Source organism: Heliangelus exortis, chromosome 1 (assembly GCF_036169615.1).
Source record: "Heliangelus exortis chromosome 1, bHelExo1.hap1, whole genome shotgun sequence".
Taxonomy (NCBI): Eukaryota; Metazoa; Chordata; class Aves; order Apodiformes; family Trochilidae; genus Heliangelus; species Heliangelus exortis.
Genome location: NC_092422.1, coordinates 43,182,322 through 43,208,530, shown reverse-complemented (window position 1 = coordinate 43,208,530; position 26,209 = coordinate 43,182,322). Strand labels below are relative to the sequence as shown.

General features: G+C 39.2%; 1 protein-coding gene across 4 annotated transcripts in view; it reads right to left on the bottom strand.

The window, feature by feature from the left end:
- NDFIP2 (Nedd4 family interacting protein 2) overlaps positions 1 to 21,495 on the bottom strand; it is a 43,748-nt gene extending 22,253 nt beyond the window's left edge. For 2 of the 4 annotated variants that reach the window (XM_071741564.1, XM_071741584.1), the window contains exons 1-3: positions 21,098 to 21,495; positions 4,740 to 4,941; positions 3,313 to 3,440 (exon numbers count right to left, since the gene is read on the bottom strand). In XM_071741564.1, the coding sequence (XP_071597665.1) occupies positions 3,313 to 3,440; positions 4,740 to 4,941; positions 21,098 to 21,133 (366 nt within the window). In that variant the 5' untranslated portion in view covers positions 21,134 to 21,495. Of the gene's footprint in view, positions 1 to 3,312; positions 3,441 to 4,739; positions 4,942 to 12,044; positions 12,122 to 21,097 lie in introns of all 4 variants that reach the window. The other 2 variants (XM_071741556.1, XM_071741574.1) reach the window with 2 other exon arrangements.
- Positions 21,496 to 26,209: the final 4,714 nt, after the last annotated feature.

Sequence of the window (26,209 nt, the reverse complement as noted above, 5' to 3'; positions counted from 1 at the left end):
GACTATACTATGAAACAACCATAAGCTTTACGTATCACTCAAGGTCACAAGGACATTAAACTTTTTCCAACTGTTCACATTCTTGTAATGAAGAGGTAATATATCCTCATTTTACAAGGAATAAACTAGAGGCATGGATCACAGCAGATTTCACATTAAAAAGAGCACTAATTTTGCAAGGCTGAAAACAAGAACTGAAAAAAACCTCCATGTTGGAGGTTTTACTTTAAAAACTAAAAACCTGGGTTTTGTGCATGTTCTTCAAAGAGTGTAATACACAAGTCTGATACTGTCCAAAGCTATCACTGCTTGTAAGCTCTAAGACAGTGAAAGTGAGAAAACTATTAACTACATACATACCAGAAGTGCCAAGTTTAAGTCACTTATCTGTTCTATCATGGGTTTTCAGATCTAAGGATCAAAACCCTTCCCTCAAGATGGCAAACCTTTACTCTCACCACCATATGACCTTTTTTATTATTCCAGCCATCTGACAGATTAAGAAAGCCTTACTGCACAGTCTTAGCCCACGCCAGTGCAGGTCCATCAGTGGTATTAAATAAGGCAGGGATTTTGTGGCAGCACTAGATCGTAAAGTAATTAAAATGGCAGTAATTAAAACTGTGCTGGCACATAATTTTCGTATCACCTACAAAACTGGAAGTCAGCTGTAGCACTGCCTCCTTTTCCCCCAGATCTCAATTCTGCAGCCTTAATAATGTTTCTTTAATATAGCTTGTGTGCTTGCATGCATGTGCTTAAAAAAAAATAAAATAGAAGTAATCTGAGCTGAAATTCAATCAAATTTGAGATCCTTGGCAGTTACTAGGACCCTGACTCTACACTGAGTACATTTCTGATACGTAGTACTGCTGTAAATCTATCACCTTTTAGCTCATCTCCAATGGGAGAATGACAGTGTTTCTACTGATTTTTAATAAGTAAGCTAAATTCTTGTGGTGCCAGCATCTAGTTCTTGAATGTCAAGTTCTACTGTTTTGGAAAAGCAGAGTATGGAGAAATTTATTTATCACTTTATCACCATATCCTACTCTCCTACCTCTTAACTCCAGATTCATTTTCCCTCTCTACCTCTCTTTTCACACACACCAGCTTCAGCTCATTTCCCAGTACAGCATTTTCTCCATACTTGGGCTCCTTTCTCCACCACGGCCAGTATATCCTTCTCCTTCCTGTTTCCCATTTAAATATTGGTACTCTGTCCATACCACTGCTCTCTTTTCACCCTTCCTCATTTGATTTAGACTCATCCTCTCTGATCCCTGCCTGTGTCCCTGCCAGCTACCTCCTTGCTCACTAAAATCCAGACTTTTCTTCCTCCAAACACACTTCAGAGCCTGAGAGTTGTTGCCCTTCTTCCCTCCATCTATCATTGATGCCCTTGCAATTGAATCAAGTGGCTTTCCCCTTCTCTTCTAACCAAAGGCCAAGAATAATCAAACTCCTTCAGGACACACCACAAAGTCCCATTTCTCAGTTTCAGTGTTTTCACCAGAAGCTGACAAGTGCAGAATGTGTATCTACTTTTAGTCTCATAATCCTACTCTGATACAGAACACTTGAGATTGCTGTCAACAGCACATCTGCTGCCCCATTCCCTTCTAAACTTGTTCAGGCAAGACAAACTCCACACATTTACTCCACTGCAGTCTGTACCTACCAGCTGCAGTAACTCATTTTTAAAAAACTTGTAATTCAGCCAGAACCTCGTAAGGAAGGGCAAAGGATGCTTCTGACATGGTGACCTGAACATGTGAGAAGGAGAGTTCTCCAAAATTAAAAAATACTTAAGTCTACAAAGAAACAACACTGGTTTGTTTGGGGTTTCTTCCTCTTAGATTTTTTTCTTGAAATTAGATGAATCCTAGCTTGAGATTTTCCCTGTGAAATTCAGGTCAAGAAAGCTTGCTTGTACATCTGAAAATTTCACTCCACTGGGTTCTATATATACAAAGGGAAAAGTTAAAAGAATCTTGCAAGAGAGTTGCATATGTCTTGTCTGAAGCCTCACAGGGCTGGTAATAGTACCCTAAAAGTAAAAGTTAGGGTTGCTAATGTTCTGAATATATGTTTAAAGGTTTATAATTTCAGATTAAGGGTTTAACTCAAACAAGTATTTCACTTTGTATGGAAAGCAGTAAGGAGACACTACATAGATTCCATACTCTTGTTAAAGGAGTTACAAGGTGACAATTGGAAAACACTATTTCATAGCAGAAACTTGGCAAGTAGCCAGACAGATGTTCCTGGTTCCCTGCTGTATTTTGTAAAATGGATATGTGTAACACCTTTCACTGTGGTGTTAATGCAAATCCACTTTAACTTTAGCTGTGCAGACCTTAAAGTGAGTACTGTGCACTGATTTCTGAACTGCCATTAAGGAAGGGAAAGCCTTCCACTGGATAAGCAGAATTTTGTTTCCAGTCACAAGCACACTGCAGCCAGTAAGATTTTTAAATGCATCTGAAATGCAATCATGTGATCTCAAAGTGGAGATTTTTATTGAAAACACTGAAAGCCTGATATGGGTATAGTATATTATGGTCAATAGTACCAAACAGCATGATTTCCAGATTCCGAATCTTGTGAAGATAAAAAGGAAGAATTTGCTTTAAAAAATTTCATTTTATACTAACTGCAGATATCAATCTTCTATTTTGGACACTTTAATCTTTATAATGTTAATTCTTTAAAAAACTATAGGCACTAAATGTATACCTATTACTTTAGTGTTTATCATAATTCATGGTGTGAGATTTTTGGGTTTTTTATGTTCTTGGAACATTTCTCTCAACTCCAGTATTAAAGCTTTTCATAGAGCAAACAGGGACCTTTCCTTTTTAAAAAAGATCTACGTTAGTTGAGGTTTTGGCCCTTCCAGAATGATGGAATTCTCTTTCTTCTCTAAAGGTCTACTTTCTTCATTCATTTTTTTTTTTTTACCACCTGAAACACTAAACATCAGCATTAACTCTACAAAGTAACATTAGTAGTGAATACCTAATTAAAAAGATGATAAAAAACTGAATAAATTATTAAAACAGGGCAAAATTTGGCTTTTAAAGGTGTTTAGAAAGGAGCTATGCCTCAGAAAATAGAGAATATGATACACTTTTCATAGTACTTTATAATTAACTTCCAATACCTATACAGTCACTAAGCATATAAAATACATAAATAACCATCTCAATGTTATTTTGATAGTTAGGCCGTAATATGAGTCCAAGTGTTATAAATACTTAGTCTAACATATCTCACAAAATTGAAATAAAGCAGAACTCTATCACTTACTCGCTGGGCAACTTCTGCTGCAGCAGCTGCCATTGCTGCAGCTTTGGCTTTCTCCGCTTCATCGTAAGTAGGAAGAGAGGTAGCTACGCTGTATGGAGGTGGTACAGGATAAAATTCATTGTGTGTTTCTGTTCAAAATAAAGAGGTTATGCATTTTCAAGCCTGAAAGATGTCAAAAATATTAAATTTTACATGCATATAACCACCGACCTATAAAATATACTTTTTTGAACAGAGGCTGAAATTGGTACTTTTATTTCTAGTTGTACGTGAAAAAAAACCACTATTTTTATAAAAAAAATGATCAGCTTGATGGTGTTTTCAGATGCTACTCAAAGTAGACACCTTAAACTAGACACTGCAAGGAACCAATAAATTAATGAACAAGAAATATTATTTGCCAAGTTACATCCCTAGGCTTTCCAACGAAAGATTTTTTATCAAATCATACGAAAGACATGTAGAGAAACATCCTTAAAAAACCTTTAAATTATCAACATCAATTAATTACTTAAGTCCATTAGCAATTGTATTTATATTTTTATTAGCATCACCTTGTGGTTAACTCCAGTTGTTCTATGAAAATCAGTTTATCCAAGATTTACAATTTTATCACATTCTTTTCAAAACATTCCTTCTACAAAAATGGACCATAAACCTGATTCTCGTATCATCATCGTATAGAATTAATAACGAAATAAATAAAAAATATTTTAAATATACCTTGACCTTCCCCAGTAACAGGAAATTGCTCCCTTAAACCAATTATAAAAAATTTGGTTGGAGATTACTTTCTGGCACATGTGAGATGCAAATCCAAGCAACTTTGCTTGAACAGGGATTTTGACGTGTCCTGCTGTTAAGTCTCCCATACTTAAAAAGGCACAACCTCGTGAGAATGGGAGCTGCAAATAATTGTAGAAAAATACACCCCCCCATTACTTATTCTCTACAAGAAGTTTATCAAGAGCCTTAAAAGCAAAATGAATCATTTAACAGCAGTGATTTTGCCAAACAATAGTGTGCACTTAAGAAGTTTGAGTTTTGACAAATCCATGCTTTGTTTTTTTTTTTTTTTAATAGGCAATGAAAATTGCTAATGAGGTCTAATAATGGAGCACTGCTCAAAGATGTGGATTAAATGTGGAACTAAACTAACTACATGCAGACTTAAATAAGACCTATTACACTAATTAATGAACATCCATTTAGTCTAGCAATTTGGAATAATCGGTGTAATTTAGAAGTGCCAGTTGCTTCTGAACAAACCAGACAAAGGGCTGTGCATAAAAGCACAGCTTTTTACTGCATTTGCAAGCCTAGGAAAAAACACAAAGTTAAAAAAAAAAAAAAAAAAAAAGGAAAAAAAAAACCATCAACCCACAAACGAACAAAAAAGAAACGAAGAAACTACCGCAGCATCCTACCATTTTGAACAAAGTGCTGATTCAGACACACTCCTCCCTGACAAGCTGAGGTTGCAGCTGCTTCTACAGCTATGCTACAGTAAGGTGGAGGGGAAGTATCTGCTTCAGATAAGGCTGCTGTCTGGGGAGTCTGCGTAGGCTCTGTAGACGTGGAAGGCTGCTCAGCTGCTGAAGACTCTGGGGGGTCATCCTCGTTGTGAAGCTTAAAAGAAAAACACAACAATTTCAGATGTATTTAGGGAATACTTTCCATGACAAAGCAATTACTTGCAGTGCTTCCCTCCCCAAAAAGAGAGATTACTCTTCAACAAAGCCAAAATTTTTTGCAAAGCAGCATGTTACTACTTTAAGTAGTTCAGTTAAATCCTTTTAAACAAATAAAGATAATCTTAATTGCTTATCCCCACTCCCCTGCTCCCAAATGGATTCCTTCTCATCAGTGTTCATAGTCTTAAAAAGAGTTATTTTTAAATGTTTACTGTATGAGAAAATGCTGACTACAAAATGTTCCCTACCATATGAATATTTTAAAAGTATTACATTTTTTTAACTTAAATATATATTTTACCATTTTAATCCAGAAGAAATAAGTAAGATACATTTCTACTTTATAATTGACATTTTTATACTCCTGCATTTTGTCAAAGAGCTTCTCCATTCAAATTCTGAGACTTTGCAAAACATTACCACTTTTCCTCTGGAAAGAAAAATACAGAAAGTAATCCTTTCCCTACAAAACTTCAAGATGCTGATGTGTTTGATTGCTTGAAATGCAATTTCAAAAGAACATGTCCAGTTAAGTGTACACAGAAACAAGAATTTGAATAATTAAGAATGTTGATTAAAACCACAGAATTCAGATCTAGGAAATCATATCTTTTCTTACAGAAGATATTTGATTATTTTAGCTACCTTGACAGTGTTTAGACTACAAATCAAACTTTAAGCAGCATTAAACAAAAAAGTACTAGTTCCCAATAGTGCAAACTTATAAGATGCCTAGATAACTGCTACTGAAGCTTTGTATTTAAAATAAAATAAATTGGACATATCTGAAAAAAGAATTATGGAGCTTCAAGTTGGTAGTTTCTGTAAACAATCCACAGGAAAATATTATTTTAATTTCTGTAACAAAAATATTAACACATATGTATTAATTCCATATTATGCAAAATACAACCATTGCTAAAAAAAAAAAAAAAAAAAAAAGGCACTTTTTCAGAAGGGGAGCTTGTTAAGTAGTGCAACACTCATACCAAAACTGCTGTATATCCAGCACACATCAAAGTTCACAGACTGACTGAGGTTGGAAGGGACCTCTGGAGGTCACCTGGTCCAGCTCAAGCAGGGCCCACCTAGACCCAGTTGCCCAGGACTATGTCCCAATGTCTTTTGAGTATCTCCAAGAATGTAGACTCCATAGCCTCCCTGGACAACCTGTGCCAATTCTCAGTCACCCTCATATTATAAAAACAAACAGACAAACAAAAAAACCCCAAACGTAACTGTTTCCTGATGTTCAGAGGGAACCTAGGAACCTCCTGTGTTTTAGTGTGTCCCCACTGCCTCTGGTCCTGTCACTGGGCACCACTGGGAGCCTGACTCCATCCTCTTTGCACCTTCCTCTTAGATGTTTACATACATTAATAAAATCTCCCACGGTCCTTCTGTTCTCCAGATTGATCAGTCCCACCTCTCTCAGATTCACCTCGTAGAAGAGATGCTCCAGTCTCTTCATCACTTGGTGACCCTTTGTTGGATTCTCTCTAGCATGTCCATTTCCCTCCCATACTGGATAGAACAGAACTGTGGCCTTGCCAATGCTGAGCAGAGGGAATGGTCACCTTGCTACCTGCTGGCAATGCTGTGCCCAGTGCAACCCAAGATGCCACTTGGCCTTCTTTGGGGCAAGGGCACACCACTGGCTAATGTTCAGTTTATAAATTATAAACTCCATGCTTTTCTTTCTAAAGAAAAAGGTATGGATAGCAGCAGGGATTACAAACATAGAACAGATTTCAAAAGCTTGCAGTTTATACAGTATATACAGAGACAATATACACATGAGCACATACTATTAAGGAAATGTCACAGTCAAGGGAACTGATAGGGTTATTGAGAGGTTTAGGGTACTTAGCAATCAGGTTAATGGTTAATCAGTGATCCAACAGTAGTAGCAATATGAGAAACCAGTATAGTCATTTAGAGTAGTTAAGGTCAAGGAAAACAAAGCCACTTCAAAAATAACCTCATCTATTTAGGGATACAGAAAGCAAGTGAGAAGACAAAAAGACTTGATTCTAAAAAAGTCAAGCAGGTCAGAAAAGCAGCTTGACTGAGACCTATAAATGTTACGGTTCTAAATTAAGTAAAATTATTCACAATAAAATTCTAGTATTGCAAACGGACATAGCTAAAATAAAACTGTCCTTTGATTAACAACGAGACAAATAACAGAGTATTTGTGGCATGCTTTACACTAATGGCTGATACACCCACCTGCATTTGGAACCTGGTCTTTGAGGAAGTAAGCAGTGCTAGGAAGCAGTAAAGCCCTATTAATGCATTTCTGTCTGTTACCTCTGTTCTTCCTCTCCTTTCCCCCTCCACTTCAATCACTGCAACTTTTATTCCTACCAAGCCATAGAATCTGCTGACACTATCCTGACGACACACTGAGAACCACAGCAGCTCATTGGTCAGGCTGCACACAAACTGCTGAAAACCCACTTTGACATCACCAAGGAAACTCACTTTGTCTTCCCCATGCTTTCTTTAAAGTTACCTTTCTCCAAATTATCTGTAATTTTGTAGCAATTACAAACGATGGCGGTAACATGAGGCTGGGAGAAGAACATGCACATGAGACTTCTTGTCTTCAAAAACCGAGTTAACAAGTCATTCAACTGTTACAGCAACTGCAATTAGGAAACTGAAAAAATCCACCCTAAGGGCTCCATACAGAAGAGTCTCATTATTCCCTTTCTAGCATTCCAAAGTTCTTTATTTTGTAGGACTCATTTTCAGGGACCAGGCATTTCTGTTTATCCTGTCTTTATAGTAAAGACCCTTCAGAAGTTCTGAAAGGCACCAAAGTTATCCTGATGCAGCAACTTAAAAATCACAGCACTCCTTATAGAATACTCCATCACAAAAATGACAGGAAGTGGACCAAGCAGCTTGACTATTTTATTTACAGCTAGAATAATAAATACAAGTTGCTCCATGAACAAATACCAGCTTTTATTAGTCCTCTTTCAAGTGTCCAGTATCCTACTCTCTACACTAGGCAGCAACTTCATGTCCTCTCGGGGGACTCACTGAGGTAAAAAAAAAAAAAAAAAAATAAAAAAACTAACCACAAAACAGAAATGCAGAAGAACTTGCCCCACTAAGTGCTGCCTATGCCAGCAGGGTAGTATCATTTTTGTCTTGCAGCAACTCTACCTTTGTAGAATCACCACTTGGCTTGAAAAAGCAGGAGGAACCTCTGAACCTCCCCCTTCCCATTTAATTTTGACTTATACTGGCTGGTAAATTTAGAAGTTATTTTTGGAGACAGGGTAAAAAGAGGCCTGACACTCTGCATAGCTTCATTGCCATAGAAACCAAGCTAAAAACACCTAGAAGGCAACAGAAAAAATGTCTTTTTCAAGGCATTACTTATGCTATGTACTTAAATATAACCTGAAACAACATAAAAGTAAATAAATTGTATCCAATCTTTTTTTCTCTTCAACAGTAAGATTATATTGTCCACTTTTAAAATTAAAGAATGAAGGAGAACTCATGGTTCACTATCTCAGCCCCTTCCCAGGTCCCCAGTGAACCATTATATGGTAGCATGCAATACAGATGCTTTTGCCAAGATTCTGGCCAAAACAATTACCAGGACCTATTAAACTAAAGACAACTGTAAATTAGTAACTTCTCCTACACCCCACCCTTCCATTTTAAAAGCAGGGCACAAAGACCTTTTTTTCTTCACATCTTATTCTGTACATGAGGTATCTGGCTGACTATATGGAGCTTTGCAATTAAAAATGGAATACTTTGTTATTAAGCATATTAAACTTTTTACAGTATTTAAACCCCTGATTTTACAGCACTCAAATTACAGTACATTACAGGCTCAAAAGTCATGATGCATCTATTCTAAAGTTACATCTATATTAGCACACACATTCAAAATTCAAATTGAGGAATAATGGTTCATCTGCCACCAATGACTTAAAATCTCATGGTAACTACTAAAGAGTGTTCAGTACAAGAAAAAAATACTAATTTCCTTCATATGATTTTTACTCTTCACTTTCCTTCCCAGTAAAGCTCAATAAAGCATGACTCAGTACTTCATTTCAGTGTAAGTTAAAAATCAGTGTGATTTTTCAGCACAAAAAATTGTGGAAAACACAACTACCTTTAATTTTTTTTTAATAAATATTTTTGTTAAGAAGTGTTGTATCTCCTTTTGTAACTTATTTCCTAAAGTTTGCTATTTTGTTTGTGTAATTATTTCCAAGATAATCAGATGCAGTGCCTGAAATCAGCTGACACCTTACATAGAACATGAACCACAAGACAGGGCTTGTTTACAGAGGCCTTTACTGAGGGGAGTGATGCAGATGCTTTTACTCTTTAAGCTTTTCAAAATAAAATCTTAAAATGGGAGGTAGATCTCACTCTGCTTTAACTTTTTGTTTACCTGCAGATTGTCATTTTTTCTGACCTACAAAATTTTGCTTGCCTGGATAAAAAAATCTGCTTCATTTCTGATGAACTGACTGACTACACAAATAGGCAAGTTATTAAAATATAGCAGTTTGTTAAAAAAATCAGCACTTAATTTTGCCATTCAGAACCAAACACAATCTCTCCTGGAACACAGTCCTGGCCACAGCCACAACACTCCTCAGATTAATAAATACTAAAGTACTATGCACTTCAGTATATTCCATTAAAACACACAAGTCCAGCAAGTTTCAGACACTTTTTTTGCCTTCATGTATTTGAAATTAACTAATCAAATTTGATCAGAATTCCCAACTGCACATAACAGATGAACATTTTTTTCCCCCACCATCCCATCACTTGGCAAAGATCAACCATCACAAAACAAGATCTACTAACAGCCCTTCAAGGCAGTGGAGTGTTTTGGGATTTTTTTCCCCTCTTGATGCATCTATGCAGAAAGTTTTCAACAGCAGTCAATATGCCAGAAGGTCAAAGGTGTAAAATCTGCACTAGAAGCAGGAAAGCAGAACAGAAGCTGATTGCTGCCATTCCACAGCTGTGTAGAAATACCAAGTGTGTCTGCTAAATAAGGATTAGGTACCATGGAAACCCACAACCTCTGGAGGCAAACTTCGACCAAAAAGAATTCAAAGATATTTAAACTGAAGGTTGTTGAAAAATATGTTACAACAGAATAGCTTTTCTGCCAAAGTGAGACACCTCTTGTAAAAATAAAGTGACCCATAGCAACTGAAAGTGTTTTACATGTATTTAAGTGATAGTTAAATCATTTCTGTCAGTTTTCTTTAACTAGGGATCATTTACCTATTGGATTTTTCAAGGTTTTTCAAACCTTTTCAAGGTTTTTGGGTTTTGTTTTGTTTTTTTCTTTAAGGAAGCTTGTAAGCATGTCAGAAAACAAAACAAAACAAAAAAAAACAAAACCCCACCCAAATCCTACTATGGCAATTAGAACTTTGTGGAGGGAAACAAATTAAAGAAACTTTATATACATATATATGTATAATCTGTGTGTATATAGGAAATACAAATATAGCATGCTCCCTCTCTCCATCCCAATGACTACTTTACATAAAGTATTTTGCTTGCTCTATCATTCCTCATAGTTTATAATCCAGATTCAAACAATTAAAACACATTTAACTGCACAACATACACATTTCCATTCATTTCCTATGGCTTCTAAGATACCTATAGCTTCCCATCCCACACATTAACAGCAAAAGAAGAGCTATTAGTAAAGCACCATAACATACCAGTGTCAATATTAGAACTCTTTTCTAAAAGTAAATAATCTGAGACTAATGCTACTAGGAGTATAGAGTTATCCTTTAAAACACATCAGTTCCACACTACTTATTTATGTCTCTTCTCTACTTAAAGAACTATTCAGAAATAATCCTAAGTACTGCAGTTTTAGTATGACCCAAACAGATATATGCTTCATATTAATTGTAGAATTATAAAACAAGCATATCTTCCAAGAGTTTCTTGTTGTATAGTTATAAGAATTAACTCTGAATTTTGCCAACAAAACTCTGAAGTCTCCAGTGAAAATAAAGATTATGGCTGGGACCATATTTCTCAAATCTTCAAGCACGGTATAGAAACATTTGCAGAAAAAAAGGCTGTTAAAAAGTTTACTCTAGAGGTTGTACACTAACAAGTGTTGCAGAACTGACCTAATCTAGGATTTAGAAGTTACTAAAAAGAATACCATGTACCAGTAGCTGTCTGTTTGTCAAACAGTAATTTGAGAACAGCTGGAAGAACTGGATTAAATTCTATAAACAAACTACAAAATGAGACTCTCCTATTCAAAGGTTTTTTAGTATGAAGTTAGAGTACAGACCTAAGAACCAAAGTAAGTATGTTACTGAGGCCAGCAGTCAAAGTGTCCCCTCTCCAACACAATCATCAGGGGATACATGGACAGCACACAAGCCTTACTCACTTACCAGCCATTTTTCTCAGACTCTTCTGATATTCACAGCTGTTGTGTTACAGTGAGTAAAGTGTACATCTGCCTATTCCATTTGCATCTGCTATGGATTTGATGCATGTGAATTTGTGTTCCTGAATCTGCTGGGACTATCTGACTCAGTGACCTTGTGTACAAACAAACTGCTTATGTTTGCTTCTCCTTGTCTGCTCTGTGATTGAAACCAAATTTCAGCCAGTGCTCTCTGGCTTTAATAGTGCACAGATTGGTTTATAACAGCTCCAAAACTGCCTCATCCATGGCCCTGGTGACTTTAAGTGCTGATCATTTCCCATTGCCCCCCATCCACTTCAGATGCCACTTTTAAGAAGGCTGCTTCCCTTTGCCATCTGCAGTTCCTCTAGGCTCCCAAAACTAAATACAGTAACTCAATGTGTGGGCAAGTCCCAGGTTTCATGCAATGATGCTTCCTGTTCATTCTCACCATCTACTCTGATGACAGATATTTTATCAGGATTTGTTGGCAGCTGCCACTAAACCAACAGCTTCAGCAAACCATCAGTGACAGCTCCTAGAATTGCAAGTCTAAAGGTCATGTCTTTACTTACCAGCAGCTTTACAGAATCAGTAGACAAAGTAGATCCCTGTCGCCCTACAGTTGCACAGAACATACAGAACATGTTAACTGTAAAAGCAGAGGGAAAGCCTGGAAAAATAGAAAATGGACTGGGCTCTCAACAAAAACTAACTCAATATTCAATAGTTGGTTTCAGCTTCTATTTTAGCCCATATTCATCTGGACTGAAAAAAAAAAAATCAATGTTGTCTGAGAAAGCTGAGAAAACTGAGTATTTCTCTAAATATAAAATGCATGTTTCACTCCAAAGCCCAAGTACAGTAGGAAGGTTCATGCACAATGATTCTAATGAAGACAGAGCAGGAAAATAATAAAAATTACAAATTCATTTTACAGGGAAAAGGATTAAGAAAAAGAGGAGTTTTTTCCTGCAGAAGTATGGTAACTGAACTGCAAAAGGGGAATACAGTTGTGCCTTAAGTCCCTGATTTATGAGAGGTAGGGGATTTGAGTTTGTGTCTCATATCACAGGTAACTAAGCATCCTTGAAAATTCTGCAGTAAAACTCTCAAGAAAAATGTCAAACTTCAACTTCACTGACAACACAGAGGTTTTTTCCCCCCTCATGAACTTGAATAAAGCTAGTCAAGCTGGAACAGTTTCTTACTCTACAGTACTGGTTAACCCAAAATTAAATCATTAATAAATAATACACAAATCAGGATATAAGTAAGAGCAATCCCTCTTTATTCTTACTAGAGAGGGTCAGTTGTGCCGAACTTCTTCAGCATATCTCATTTTCTTAGTAACTGGGAAGCGAAGCACTCAAACTTCTCAATTTAAGACAGAAGTAAATCAAATCCTTAGGGGGATAATACAGACAAATTTCAACAGCTTTCGAAACCCAAACACATAGACAACACCAGATGAACAACCTTATTGTGCACTGCATGCAGAAAACAGGCTCTACTGAAAAGATTCTCGATCTGTGGTATCCTCTTTTTCATCCACTACAGGACTTACGGCTTTTGTAAAGTTTAGTAGCAAAGACAAACCTAACTCACACAACAATTCAAGGCCTTTTTTTTAAAAAAAATGTATTTTTATGTCTCAACAGTTAAAGTTCTTTCAACTCCTCTGTACAGGCAAAGGGTGTCAAGTAAGCATTTTAAAACATGTGGCCCAAGGGAAAATTCTCTGGATCTCTGAGCTGCTAGATAGATGATGCATACATCTAGAGGCAGACATTTTGCAGCAGATCAGGTGGTTTTGATTATAAGGCAGCAAAACAAAAACCAGAGAAAAAGCAGCAGTCTAGGAAACTCAGTTCAGTACCCACTGAAGTACATGAGAAAGGAACGTGGGCCACACCGCTTCAGCAACAGCAGCCATGGCCCAGCACTGCAGGGCGTTAGCAGCCTGTTCATTTGTTGACATTATTCACTCTCATTTTACAATTTGGAACAGTATTTTTAAAAGTAAACAGCTTGTGCAAGCCTTTTTCCTAATAATTTATTCTATGCATTTGATACAAGTCAATTTCGTGGCCACGACTCTGGATTTTCAGTTAAGAATCTTAGTGTTTAGGTACTGTTACCCTTAAATTCCAAAACAGGACAATTGATTCAAAGTACCACAATAACATGGACACCTGGCCTCAGTATCACCCCAGTTGTCTCATGCTTTACCAAATGCATCACTAATTCCTCAGAGATGACAAGTGTTAACTACACTGTCCATTAGCAAAGCAATGCTTAAACATGAGTTTGTGCTACCTTAGAGAGAACCCAAAACACCCTTGTTTTCTGCAATAATTGGTAACTGATACTGTAAGCATCATCTTATGAATTAATCTCTAGATAACCCTCTCAGATTAATGAGGGAAAAGCAAAACCACATTCCAGCTACAAAGAAATAATTACCAAAGACACAATTCTGATCATTCCTACAACAATAATCAGTCAACATTAACAGGATTACTGTCAGAAGGCACAATACTGTTCAAAGCTAAAATAGACAAACCATGTTTGTGAATTTGTTAAACTGCCATATAGTACTTGAAGACCAAAATTTTTCTTCAATTTTTCAACTTGTAAGCCACACTTTAGAACACAGAAAATGACAGATCTGTGCCAAACACCTTGAACAGGAGCTCAAGAAAAAGTGGAATTACAAACAGAAATAAAGTAATATACAGATTATTGAACAGAATTTGTTATTTCTGTACCACTCGATATCTGAAGGCTTGTTTTCTAAATCCTTCTGTCCATCTTAAATACAGATGGAAGAGGCATATCCAGGGCTGGGGGGTGACTCAGTATCTAATGCTTTGGCTATAGAGTGATTGAGAACTAAGTTACACTACAGCAGTTTTAGGTTAACCTTAACCAATGGTAATGGAAACGATGCTTAAGTGGAACAGTTAAATGATGAAATGGAAATATATTTTCCACTTTCACCATACACCTCAAAGCTGTAAGGCATCCACATCCTGACGTGTGCTGTGAGGCCCAGTTATGCAAGTCTGAAACTACTTAAGCACAAAACAGAAGTAGTTAGTCATTTTCATTAAAAACACAGCTGCCCAAAGGGGGGTGCCCATTTTACTAAAATCTGCTAGCTGTGACAGCACTTGTCCAGGAAGTGGGAGACCTAAGCATGAGACAGCTCAAATCCACAGCCTTGGCTGTGCATATAGCTCAGTTCCAGCAGGAAGAGTTGGCAGTGCCTCTCCAATCTAATGAGTTGCCAATTTTTTCATTCTTTTTTTGCTCATAATCTCTTAGGATTACTTTTCTTCTCCATTTCAAAATGGCTTGTGTAATGTAGGTGTAGTGGTATATAATCCATTTGTTCATGCCCTTTTCCAAAGCTGCTGACGCATCTGAAATCTAAAAGTAAGTTGGAGGCTACGAAACTCAACACAACATTCAAATCTATGACTGTAGACTGAGCACTGAAGGCTCACAAAGTCAGGTGCCATGACATTACCAACCATCAACACTGCCACTGGGAGGAAAGTTTCAAAATAAGCCCAAAATTAGCCATTTGTCAATAATACCCCATTTTCCCATCTAGAAGACTGCTATTAACATTTTGTATTAACGTAGCACTTGATTTCTGAGGTTATCCTGATGTGCTTCCTACCACTTTTTACAGTAAAAAGAAGCTAAGAGTGCTTAGTTTCTCTTTTATTAGTAGCATGAAAACATCGAGCTTGCTCACATCACAGTTAACTCCTGTCAACTAAGAACCCTATTATTTATAAGTATTTTATTGCCGTTACTGAACTTCAACCTTTTTTAATAGGATCAGAAGACTTATTAGATATGGCACATATGCATGCCACAGCCCAAAGCTGTCCTTTTTTATTACACAACTTAATGTCACTGCTCATATCAGGCACATCTTTTTTTTGGCTTTGTGCATCTTTCAAGAACCTAAAAAAATCCCAGTTTCACAAGCTAGGCTCAGCCATGCCAACAGCTTGCTGCCACCAGAGAATGGTCCTGTTCCCACCCTCTCCTTCTGCACTACCCTTGTGCTGACTCAACCAAGACCTTTGGAGAAAAACACCAGAAGAACAGCCCAGATACATCTTCCTGGTTTTCATTACTCATTTTATTTTGTTCAGCACAGTAAAACTGGTGCCCTCTATAATTAACCTATTTGTGCCCAGGGCTGATAAATACCTTACGTTCTTCTGTGCTCACACCAAGCAGAAAGGAAACTGCCCACATGCTGCAACTTTTGCCCACATAAGGAATCAGAAAGCTCTTGAAACTGTTGTTTCTTGTGTTGTACATGTGAGCCAGCATTTCTTCCTGTGAATCGGCTGCAGAGCTGGATGTTATACCCGTGGCCCTCCAAAAGAGAGATCCAAAAAAACCAGACAGTGGTGGCAACACAAAAAGTTAGACCATCCTGCTTCAAAATTAAAAAGGGGAACAGAAAGAGAATGGAGTGTAGGTGTTTGGTACCTGATCACCTTGATTTGGAAGTAACACAAAAAGATACAAGGCTTATTTCCTTGTTCATATGAAACATTAGAGTACTTAAAAAAACTTAACTAAAAAGTAGAAAAATGTAAAATGCATTACTTCTTAAAGCATTAATTTCATCACTACTGTATCTACAAATCTAATTAATTTGTGGCAGGATTCTTCAATAAAAATGTTGATAAAAATATTAAAGCCATTCTTTCAAGACAAGCCCCTCTACGTTTGACAGACAAATTTGTCACAGCTAAAAATATTACAGAAATAAATTTAAAGTTTAAGATGCTTATTATTCAAACAACCAATTAAGATGGAAGGACAGCCCATTCTTTGAAAACATAATATACCTCATTTCAGAAAAACTTCCAAAATGCCCTTTGAAACTACTAAAGGTCTATGCTAGATGCTTCAGGTGTAAAAAGCCTGTGCAATAAAAAATTTTACCTTCAAAGATTAAGAGGTTTGTAAAACTAAAAATATCAGTGCAATCGTCACAAGCAAGAAAGAGTAACTCTTATCACCTATTGTATCATTGCAGTATTTTATCTTCCAGTTAAACATCACCTTCAGATCTGTGGAAAGCAATGGAATTTTCCTAATGTAAGATAGCTCATCTGTTCAGTAACACCAATTACATAAGAGACAACAAATACTATAGAAAATACACTAGCTCTAAGCTAGGTGTCTTTAATCAAAGGCGTAGAATGAATTATACTTTGGATTTTATTTGCCAATCACTGTTAGGCTCAGTCTCATGAAGTCAAAGAATGAGATTGTTCTTTGTGCACATTTCCTATGTAAGCTGACTTGCATTTGTTTGAGACCCTCAAAGACAACCTGACTTTAAGGTTTCCAATCACAACATTGTGAGAATAGAGTCAATGACACAAGATAGAGATATTTAAGCCTTATCCTGTAAATAGCCTTCACAACACATAGCATTATGCAGGGAAATGGATTAGAATTGTGTTTACAGTGGCAATTTTCGTCTCTTAACCCTGTTTCTAAAAAGCTCACACAACTTGCATTCATATAAGGTGTATACACCTTTTAAAAATTACAATTTATTTGCCCCTCTGTAGTGCTGTACAATAGCAGGCTGATGGCTTGCACCACACAGCACTACAAACCCTACCAAACCCAAGTACTACGGTGGCAAGACAAGTTCAGTGACAGATAAACTGGATTCCATGGGGGCTGCTGCCACTGGCTCCATCTGCCCTGGTTTGCTACCCCTTGCCTACCTAGCCCTGACCAATCCATAAATCAAAGACTGATGACCACCTGACCCCAGGCTGATAACCCAAAGCTCCCATAAGGAAAGGTTGCTGGGACAGACGAGTTGATTAGAATACTTAAGCAGTTCAGTGGGATTTCTGTGCCTAAATCACTCATATGCATGTGAGATCTCCCTTCGTGACTCAATTATCTGGAAAATCGTATATCATAAAAAAAAAAGCCATCCCAAGCTGGATGTTGCTCATGCAGTTTTACACACTGGAGAAAACAGCTCCATTTCTTTTTGTTTCAGTATAAATTCACACAGCATAAATCACTTTTTCTGCGAAGAAGCTGGACTAGGAGGAGACATTTAAGACATGATCACGGTGCACAAATTAAGGTCAGATGACAAAGAGCTAGGAGGCAAACAGAACCAGGAAAATGATCACTGAAGAAATATTATAATTTTCCCAAAGCTGATGCCTCGGTTCTCTTATCCAACAAGCAGAATAGGGGAAGAAAAAAAAACAAACCCGAAAACAACACAACTAAATTGACTACACCTATAATAAACATAAAATTTAGCATGCGTTTGCCAACAGGATTGCAGCATGTAAGTGACTAAGGAAAAAAAAAAAAATAAAAAGGAAGCAAAGCAGGACAACAAAGGTTGGCTAATTTACTCCTGATGTCATATTCCTACAGGGAAGCATGACAAATACTTGTCCATCAATTAGCTGTCTTTTTGCCCTCCGAAGAAAGGACAAAACAGGAGGGGCAGAAAGCAATACAAATCAGAGATGCCCACGGCAGCCAGTTACGTAATGCTGATGTACCTCCTGCTCTGCGCTCACAACGCTCCCTTTGCTGCAGTTCCAAGGAAAAACTTCCTAACAGTGGCCCAGTTCGAACATTTTTCAATGGCTTTTTAAATAAAATTCATATCCACAAGAAAGAGCAAGATGCAGAATAAGGCTTAAGTGCTATTTCTTACAGATAAAAAGCCAAGAGAAGCTGAGGGTTAGATCTATGATCAGACATTTTCTGTTTCATAAAGTCACAAAGCTGCCTTGTTGTGCTCAAGCTCAAATTTAAACTGGCTGCCATTTTTGAAGACTTTTTGTTTAACTTACTTGAAGAAACCACAAATAAAAAGAAGCAATAGCGAGACAGCTCCTTCAGCTTCAGTAAAGTGCTACTGTCACTGCCAGGAACAAAAACGCAAGTCAGCAATTCTTTCTACAATAACGTACACTTATAATTCTTTCTATTTACAAAAATACTTGCTATGAAAGAGAAAAATAGAACAGTTAGAAGTCAAGGCAGAATGGATACAACTACATATATATATTTTAAAAAGTGGGGGATTTTTGTCTTCATGGATAAAAGAAAACACCCAAGCTGGTCGGATTTCATAAGCTTAGAACAAGGGAGTGGAATGTTCACAAAACTAATGCGATATCAGCCATATTAAGTCTTGTCTCTACATTTTGTCCTTAAAAATTAGAATATAACTATGAAATCTGCAATAATCTATTGCTCATTACCTATCCTAGCCATTAAGTAAACAAATACATCATAACACTTAGGACCACATGCTTAAATAATCAGGTGTTAATTAAGTATATCTGCAGTTGCCTTGTTCCTTCCATTCTCTGACCCAACACAGTAAGTAAATAACATTAAAAAAATCCCAGTGTCTACCAGCCAAATATAACACAGAGAAGATAAAACACTCTTTCCTGCATGGCAGTAATTATTAAGGTCATATTTCAAACTCTACAGCACATGGGAGATTAAGATAGCACTTTCATTGTGATTTACAGTGAATTCAATGGAACTTAATGTGCTGTAACTGCAAAGGCTTCAGAGAACACTTCCCTAACAAAATTCAATGGGCACAAACTGACCACAAAGTTAAATATACACAGGGAACTGACTAGGCCAACTCCTGCTGTCAAATATTAGTACTAGCCCCCTTGGAAGAATGCACCGAAGAGCATTTAGCCAAAGCTGGGCACCGAAATCACTGATGGAAGTTCCTAATCAAATATAACATTGAAAATACTAGAGGCAAATTATTTCTTCATTCCATCTTACTGTGTTTTTTTCTACTTCTCTGAGTAATGGAATACAAATTTCCCATATATTTGTCTGATGTTTAATAGCATATACTTTTAAGGCCTTAATAAAACATACCCAGGTTACTTCAGGCCTCAGGGAAGCTACTGTCTTCAGCCTTTTAAGAAAATGCTCTGACAGCATTTTCATTCTCTGTTGCAAAGACGGAATGACTACAGAACTTCTGCTGATTCCAGGTTATAATAGTGTGGTGCAGAAATGCACTGACCCGTAAAGCACCTGGGGACCCGCTAGCATCCTAAAGGCATACGTCACTCCTGGGAAGTCACAGGATGCTAGGTGTGGGCATCAGCTATGTGACAATCCCAATCATCCAAAAACATAAACTTCCCACATTGTAAGACTACCAAAGTAAATATTCAAAACCTATTATAAGGGTTTTCACATAACTTTTTTAATTGTGACCTAGGAACAATCTGAATATAAGTATCAGCATTTTTCTCTCCATATGCACAATAGTAAACGCGATTACTTCTGTGGGCATTGTTTTTGCTGCTCAAGCTGTAAAACACAGTCGATAAGATAAATAATTCAGGATTTAGCTGGAAGATTGTAGCACAAATTTTAATTACAGACAACAGGAAAGATTTCAGACTTATACAGGTACAACTTTACATACACAGCAAAGCCATGAAATCCAAGGAACCAAAGGACAAAACTGGAACTTCTGAGGAGACTGACAGGACGTAAGTAATTTTTTGCAAACAACAATCAGAAAAATATTTCAAGTATAACTAGAATTAAGCTAATGAGTGCAAGGTTAATACAACCGACCTTCTAACTAGACTGTGAGAAACAAGCCATACAATCAGTTCAGGAAGGAGGAAAACTATTTCTGTAGCGAAGTTCAGGATGGAAAGCACAGGCATTTGCATTGGACTCAATGAAATACCAAATGGTGAAGCCTGGTCCTTGGTAAGAAAGGGTGCTCAGGTGTGGGGGAGTATGTATTTGTACGTGGCCACACACACACAGAGGTTTACCGAAGGTCAGTCTTCTATGTTTTACAGTCCCCTGCATCAAGGCTTCAGTCAGCCCGTGTACGTGTGTGTATCTACAGGCATCACTGGCATAAGGATGACAGCACATTCACAACGCATTACACTCCACCCCTGTGCCTCACAGCCACGGGCTGTTACGAATAAGGTTTTAGAGCAGAAACGCCACTTCAGTCCCAGGCACTCACCCACCCAGAGACAACCCCTGCCCCTTCCCTCACTCCGCAGCCAGGCAGCCGCGCACCGCTCTCCCCGGAGCAATCCGGCACCCTCTCACCGCCAAGGAAAACCCACCGGCCCCACACCGGGACCAACCGACGAGGGGGAGACAGAAGGAGGGGAAGGAGGGGGGGGCGGGCACAGGCGGTTCCCGGCGCAGGCCGGCAGCTCGGCAGAGGCCGGGCAGCCACCCCCTCAGAGGCCGAGCGCCAGGGCTGCCGGTGGGGGAGGGGGTGGCAGCTCCCGCCGGCGCCGCGGGGCAAGGCCCGCCTGTCAGAACCCCGCCGCCACCGAGGTGGAGAGGGGAGGGGGCAGCGCTCGGGCCCGCACCGGCGCAGGGGAAGCGCCAGGGTCCCTGCCAGAACCCCAAGCGGAGGGGATGAGAACCGGCGGGGGAAAGGTATGGGGGGTGAGGGAAGGACGCCCCCGCCGCCCACCTCCCTCGCCCCGACCAGGAGAGGCGGAGGAAGAGGCGAGAGGTGCCTCGCAGAGGACTCCGCACTCACCACTTGGTAGCGGCTGACGGGTTGGTGGTGATCCATCCTGGCTCCCCGCCGACACGCACCAGCGCGACCGCACCTCCTCCAACCGGCCCCGCGCCCTTCGGCCCTTCCCTCGCCCGTTCCACCGGAGCCGTCGCCGCCGCCCCGGCCTTCCCCCGCTGCCTCCGCCCCCCGCCTACCCCGGCGGCGGAGCCGGCCCAGGCGGCGGGGCGGGGCGGGACGCGACTCGAGGCGCAGGAGGCTCCGCCCGCTCCCTATGACGATCGCGGCGCGTATGTGCGCAGCCGCTGCCCGGGGATGGTGCCGGCCCGAGGGGCCGTGTTCACCTCGGGCGGGTGGCCTGGGGGCCCGGGTGGGTCGCGCCGCCTTCCCCTTTACCCTCCGCAGCTCCGCCGTGGCTGCTCCCCGCGTATTTCCGTCGGGGTTGTTGCGCACTCGCCCCGCCTTGCGATCTCCCGCCTGTGCCGCCGCCATCTCTGCCGCTTCTTGAAGTCCCTGAGGGGCAATTTCTGAGGCCGGTCCACTGGGGCCCGAGCTATTGGAGGCCCTGGACCTGCTGCTTGGTCCATGTCGTGCTTGGCTGAGTGCGCTGGTCCTGCTGGTGGCCACCCTCAGCCTTTTCTCAGGCGCTGTACTCGTGAACAATTGTCTGCGCCTGAGCCCCTTCCCCACTCCTTTCTTTGCAGTAATTCTGTCAGGACTCTTTCGTCCCAATTCCATGCCTTGCTTAGATACATAACTCCATGGGGTGAGAAGGAGCAGGGTGTAGCACAGAAGACATCTTGGAGGCCTGAGGAATGGTTTTGAATAGGCATCTACCGAGAATTCTCTGTTGTGAGCCCATTTGCCCTCGGTTCCTTCGAAGGCAAAGCACTGTTCTCAGACAAGAAAACTAGTCTTTCTTGTGCTTTCTTGTGCTCTCATCTTCCTTGTCAAGGTTTAACAAGTAAATCAATGACAGATACTCTTTATTAACCCCTCTCCCTTCCAGAAAGGGAAAGGAAAGAGAATAAGGGAGGGAGGCTGACAAGGTGGAAACTAAACTATGCAGTTTTTATGAAGTAGAAATTATGAAAAAAGGAAATAATGAAATATCTACAAATAGGTACAAAACCAACATCACATTCCTCCCCAATAACACATCACCAACAGTGCTGCAGGGCAGGCCCTGGAAAAGTCCTGGACTGTGCTCCTGGAGTCAGCAGCAGAGGGGAGCTGGATTCAGGAATGTTCAGATTCAGTAATGCACAGGTCAAGATCAAAGGCAAAAGAACATACGGAGTCCTTCCAGGAATCTGGGCACGAACAAATAAAAGCTTGATCCTCATGATCTCTTAGATTTATACAGAGCATGATTCATATGGGATGGAGTTTTATTTTTTTTTTTATGAATTTGGGTCACCTGTCCAGTCTGTTCTTCCCCACAGGAGGGTCACAGGTGTGACCTCTTTTCCTCCCTTTCGTTTCTGGCACACAAGAAGTTCAGCAGAACCAAGCTGTGATTTTACTTCTGCATACTGTTCTCCAGCAGGAACTATAAACATTGAGCATTGTCAGTCCTGGAAGCACACGCTGACAGAAAAACATGCTGTTAATTTCATCGAGTGCAGCTACTCGGAAAAGACTTAACTGAAAACTAAAATTGCAAATCAGAAAATTGGTTCTGTTCCGGCTCAAACCTGGACAGTCCTAAAACTGTAAATCTACGTATGTAAAGACAGCGAAAAACTGATATATTCACCCATAGTGTTATATCACATGAGGATGATTCATTCCTAAATTCCCACACTGTCAAAGACGTAGCTGTGGTAGGAGACAGTTTCAAAATAGCTGTAGATACAGCTCCTAGCTGCAGTGAAGAGGGGTGGCTCTATGTACAGCTGAGTACGTGATCTGCAAGGTAAATACTCTTACGAAAGCAGCTTCTTGCTATTGCTAAGGGCTTGCACACAGAGCTTTATCCTGCAGTCCAGGTCACCACCTTTATCCAGGCTGCTGTCTGCTCGGGGGCTGACCTGCCCAGCAGGGTAAGCATTCTTGTACAGCCAGACATCACCACCCATATGCTGGGTGAGGACTTGAAGGAGTGAAATCTCAATGTGTGTATATAAGAGGGCAGAGAAGTGGAGAGTGAGCTCGGAGTTTTGTTTCTAGATAGGGGTAGGAGTTAAGGTGTACAGGACTATGAAGGAGGAGATGGTGAAAGTATGAGGCTTTCTGTGTGCACCCAGGGCCTTCCTTGCAGCCTTTGTCTGACTAATGCATCAGTTACTGAAAAGTAACTCAAAAGTTCTCAAACAAGTTTGGGAAGTTTGGGCCTACTCTATTGTTTGGTTCATTTGTTGTGTTCCTCAAACCAGAACTCAAAAGCCTTAGTTGTTCAGGAAAATAGTTGGCAGAGAAACATAGTTTTAAAATGAATTAATGTTATTACTTTTCTTACAGGATTTCCTCCTTTTTCCTCTTTACATCTATAAATAATGAAAGTTTCTATGTTTAATCATTCTGTCTTAAAAGGAACAGTTATTAGTAAAGGTCATATTAAGCTGAAGAATAGTTTGTATGGGGTACTGCACTCTGCCTCTGTTACCAAGTAGAAGTAAAATCTCTTAATTATATTATCAGATTTCACAGGAAATGGAATTTGGGCCATTCATGTAAAAGGTTTAACTTCTACTGTCCTCTGTATTGTCAGGAAAAAAAAATTCCCCAAAGTAAACTGTTTCTGAAGGGCTGCATGTGACATCTCAGACATTGCCTGAAAAGTGACACACAAATCAAAAACAGAGTGTTAATCTGATATTTTGAAAATGTCACCTGATCTCTGTGGCTTTTGTGGTATTTTTTGTATCTCAGCTCTGTGGAATGCACTATCCTAAAAACTCTAAATTTAACACTGGTTAATAGCTGCCAAATCTCATTTCGGCCTGCAAATATTGGAATACAATGGAATAAGCATTTATTAAAATTGAACTTTAAATTTTGAACTTGTGGAAATCACTTCTTTTAAGGGAAGACAGGACAGTAGGCAAGAACCAGAATATCTTTACTGGGGAAATAAGAAAATATTCTGCAGACCTCATGAAAAGAGTCATAGAAGGAGGGATAAGTTCAAGAGAGTTATTGAAGGTGTGGGGGGGGAGGGACTTTCACACCTAGGGACAAGTTTTGGGTGGTACAACTTACAAGATAAACAGAGACACAGCTTCTTTTTCTTCAGGAATATTACCAGTGTACTTACGAGACTTACCCTCAAAACAGATGATGTGACTAATTTAGACTTTGAATGTGTCCATAGGAAGCTATGTCATTGGTTTCACATCAGACTATAAAAGGATAATTGTGCATTTCTGTCAGATCTTTGTATTTTCAAAATTGAGTTATCTGTATATTTTATTATCTGTATATTTTAATTTAACTGTCTGGTTCCAGAGGTTTTGACTATGGCATAATATTGATCTATAGTGCAAAGTAATCAGTAAGGACTAAGGCACCTTTCAATTACAGAACCACAAACCCACAGAATGGTAGAGGTTGGAAGTGACTTCTGGAATTCACCGGGTCCAGCCCCCTGCTCATGCAGGGCCACACAGACCTGGTTGCCAAGAGCTGTGTCCAGATGACTTATGAATATCTCCAAAGACTGAGGACTCCACAACCTCTGTGTCAGTGCATAGTCACCCTCATGGTAAAAAAAATAAATAAATGTTTCCTGATGTTCAGAGGGAACCTGGGAATGTCCTGTGTTTTGGTGTCTGTCCATTGCCTCTGGTCCTGTCACTGGCAACCACTGAGAAGAACTTAGCCTCTTTGGACTCTCCCTTTAGGTATTTATATACATTGATGAGATCCCCCTGTTCCTTCTTGTCTCCAGGCTGAACAGTCCCAGTCCTCTCAGCCTGTTCTCAAGAGATGCTCCAGTCCCTTCATTATCTTGGTGGCTCTTTGTTGGATTCTCCCCAAATTAGTATCAAAGTGCCATTTAAATGAAAGTATTGCTTCATCTTTGTTTTAGGAATAAGAAACCTAATTGCTGTTAGTCAGCAAATTTACAACAGCTTAAACTTTGCTCCACCATGAAACTGAGCCAAGAAAGTAATCTTCTTGGTAGTAATAACTGTGGCAAACTCAGTTCTGCAAATAGTTCTTTTGAACTATGTGATCTGAATTCAGACAAGTTTGAACTTAATTGCAGAAAGGCAAGCAGTAAAAGTCTGCTACCAATTTTAAGCTTGTTTTTCATTCATTCAGTCAATGGCCAGTGAGTAAGAAACCACGATATTTAACTCTACACTTCTTCACCTGTATAAGCCTATTCAAATTTTTTAAGGTTTTTGATGGAACTTACACAATAGGCAGAATACAAAGCTAGGTTAATTTTGTCTTAACAAACATACATAAAAATAATAATGCGTATTTATATTTTTCTACCATTTTTTACTATTTTATGTAAATACTATGCTTACTGTCCTGTTTTGCTTGCTATACCTTCTAAAGAATTTAGAATAAAAGCTGTACATTTCTATCCAAAATTTGAACACAAAAATAAAAACTTCACATTTTGTAGCTTCATTTTGCATATTGAGCATTGGTTTTCATCTAATACCCAAAATGTCAGTGGGAAATTAATAGATTTTTCTAAATGTAAATCTAACAAAATTTACGTACTCATGGACTGACTTGAGACCAGGCTGTCAATTTGCTGGCTGCATTTGTTTTCTTCATGGTTTTCAAACTTTGTTTATAAGTTTTAATTCCAAGTTCTTGGCAATGTACACCACATAAAACTTCTGATCTCTATATGGATTTAGATAGCTTCTTTAAGCGGGAAGTTGGCGTAAAGAAACCAGTGGGACTTATTTTCTTAGAAACGGCAGGAGGTTGGCTTGGTTTTTTTTCATCTTCTCCTTTTTTAGGCAACACAGGCAATTCCAGAGCCATCCTTAGTAGGACCACGGGGCTACTTTTAAGATTTCATAGCTGAATACAGAGTTTTAATTACATTGTTGTTGTCTTTGTTCAGTGTTTATACACATATATGCACTTGCAAATCTTGGATATGTCCAAATACCATGCAGTTATATCTGAACCAACTTGAAATGCCACTACTGCTCA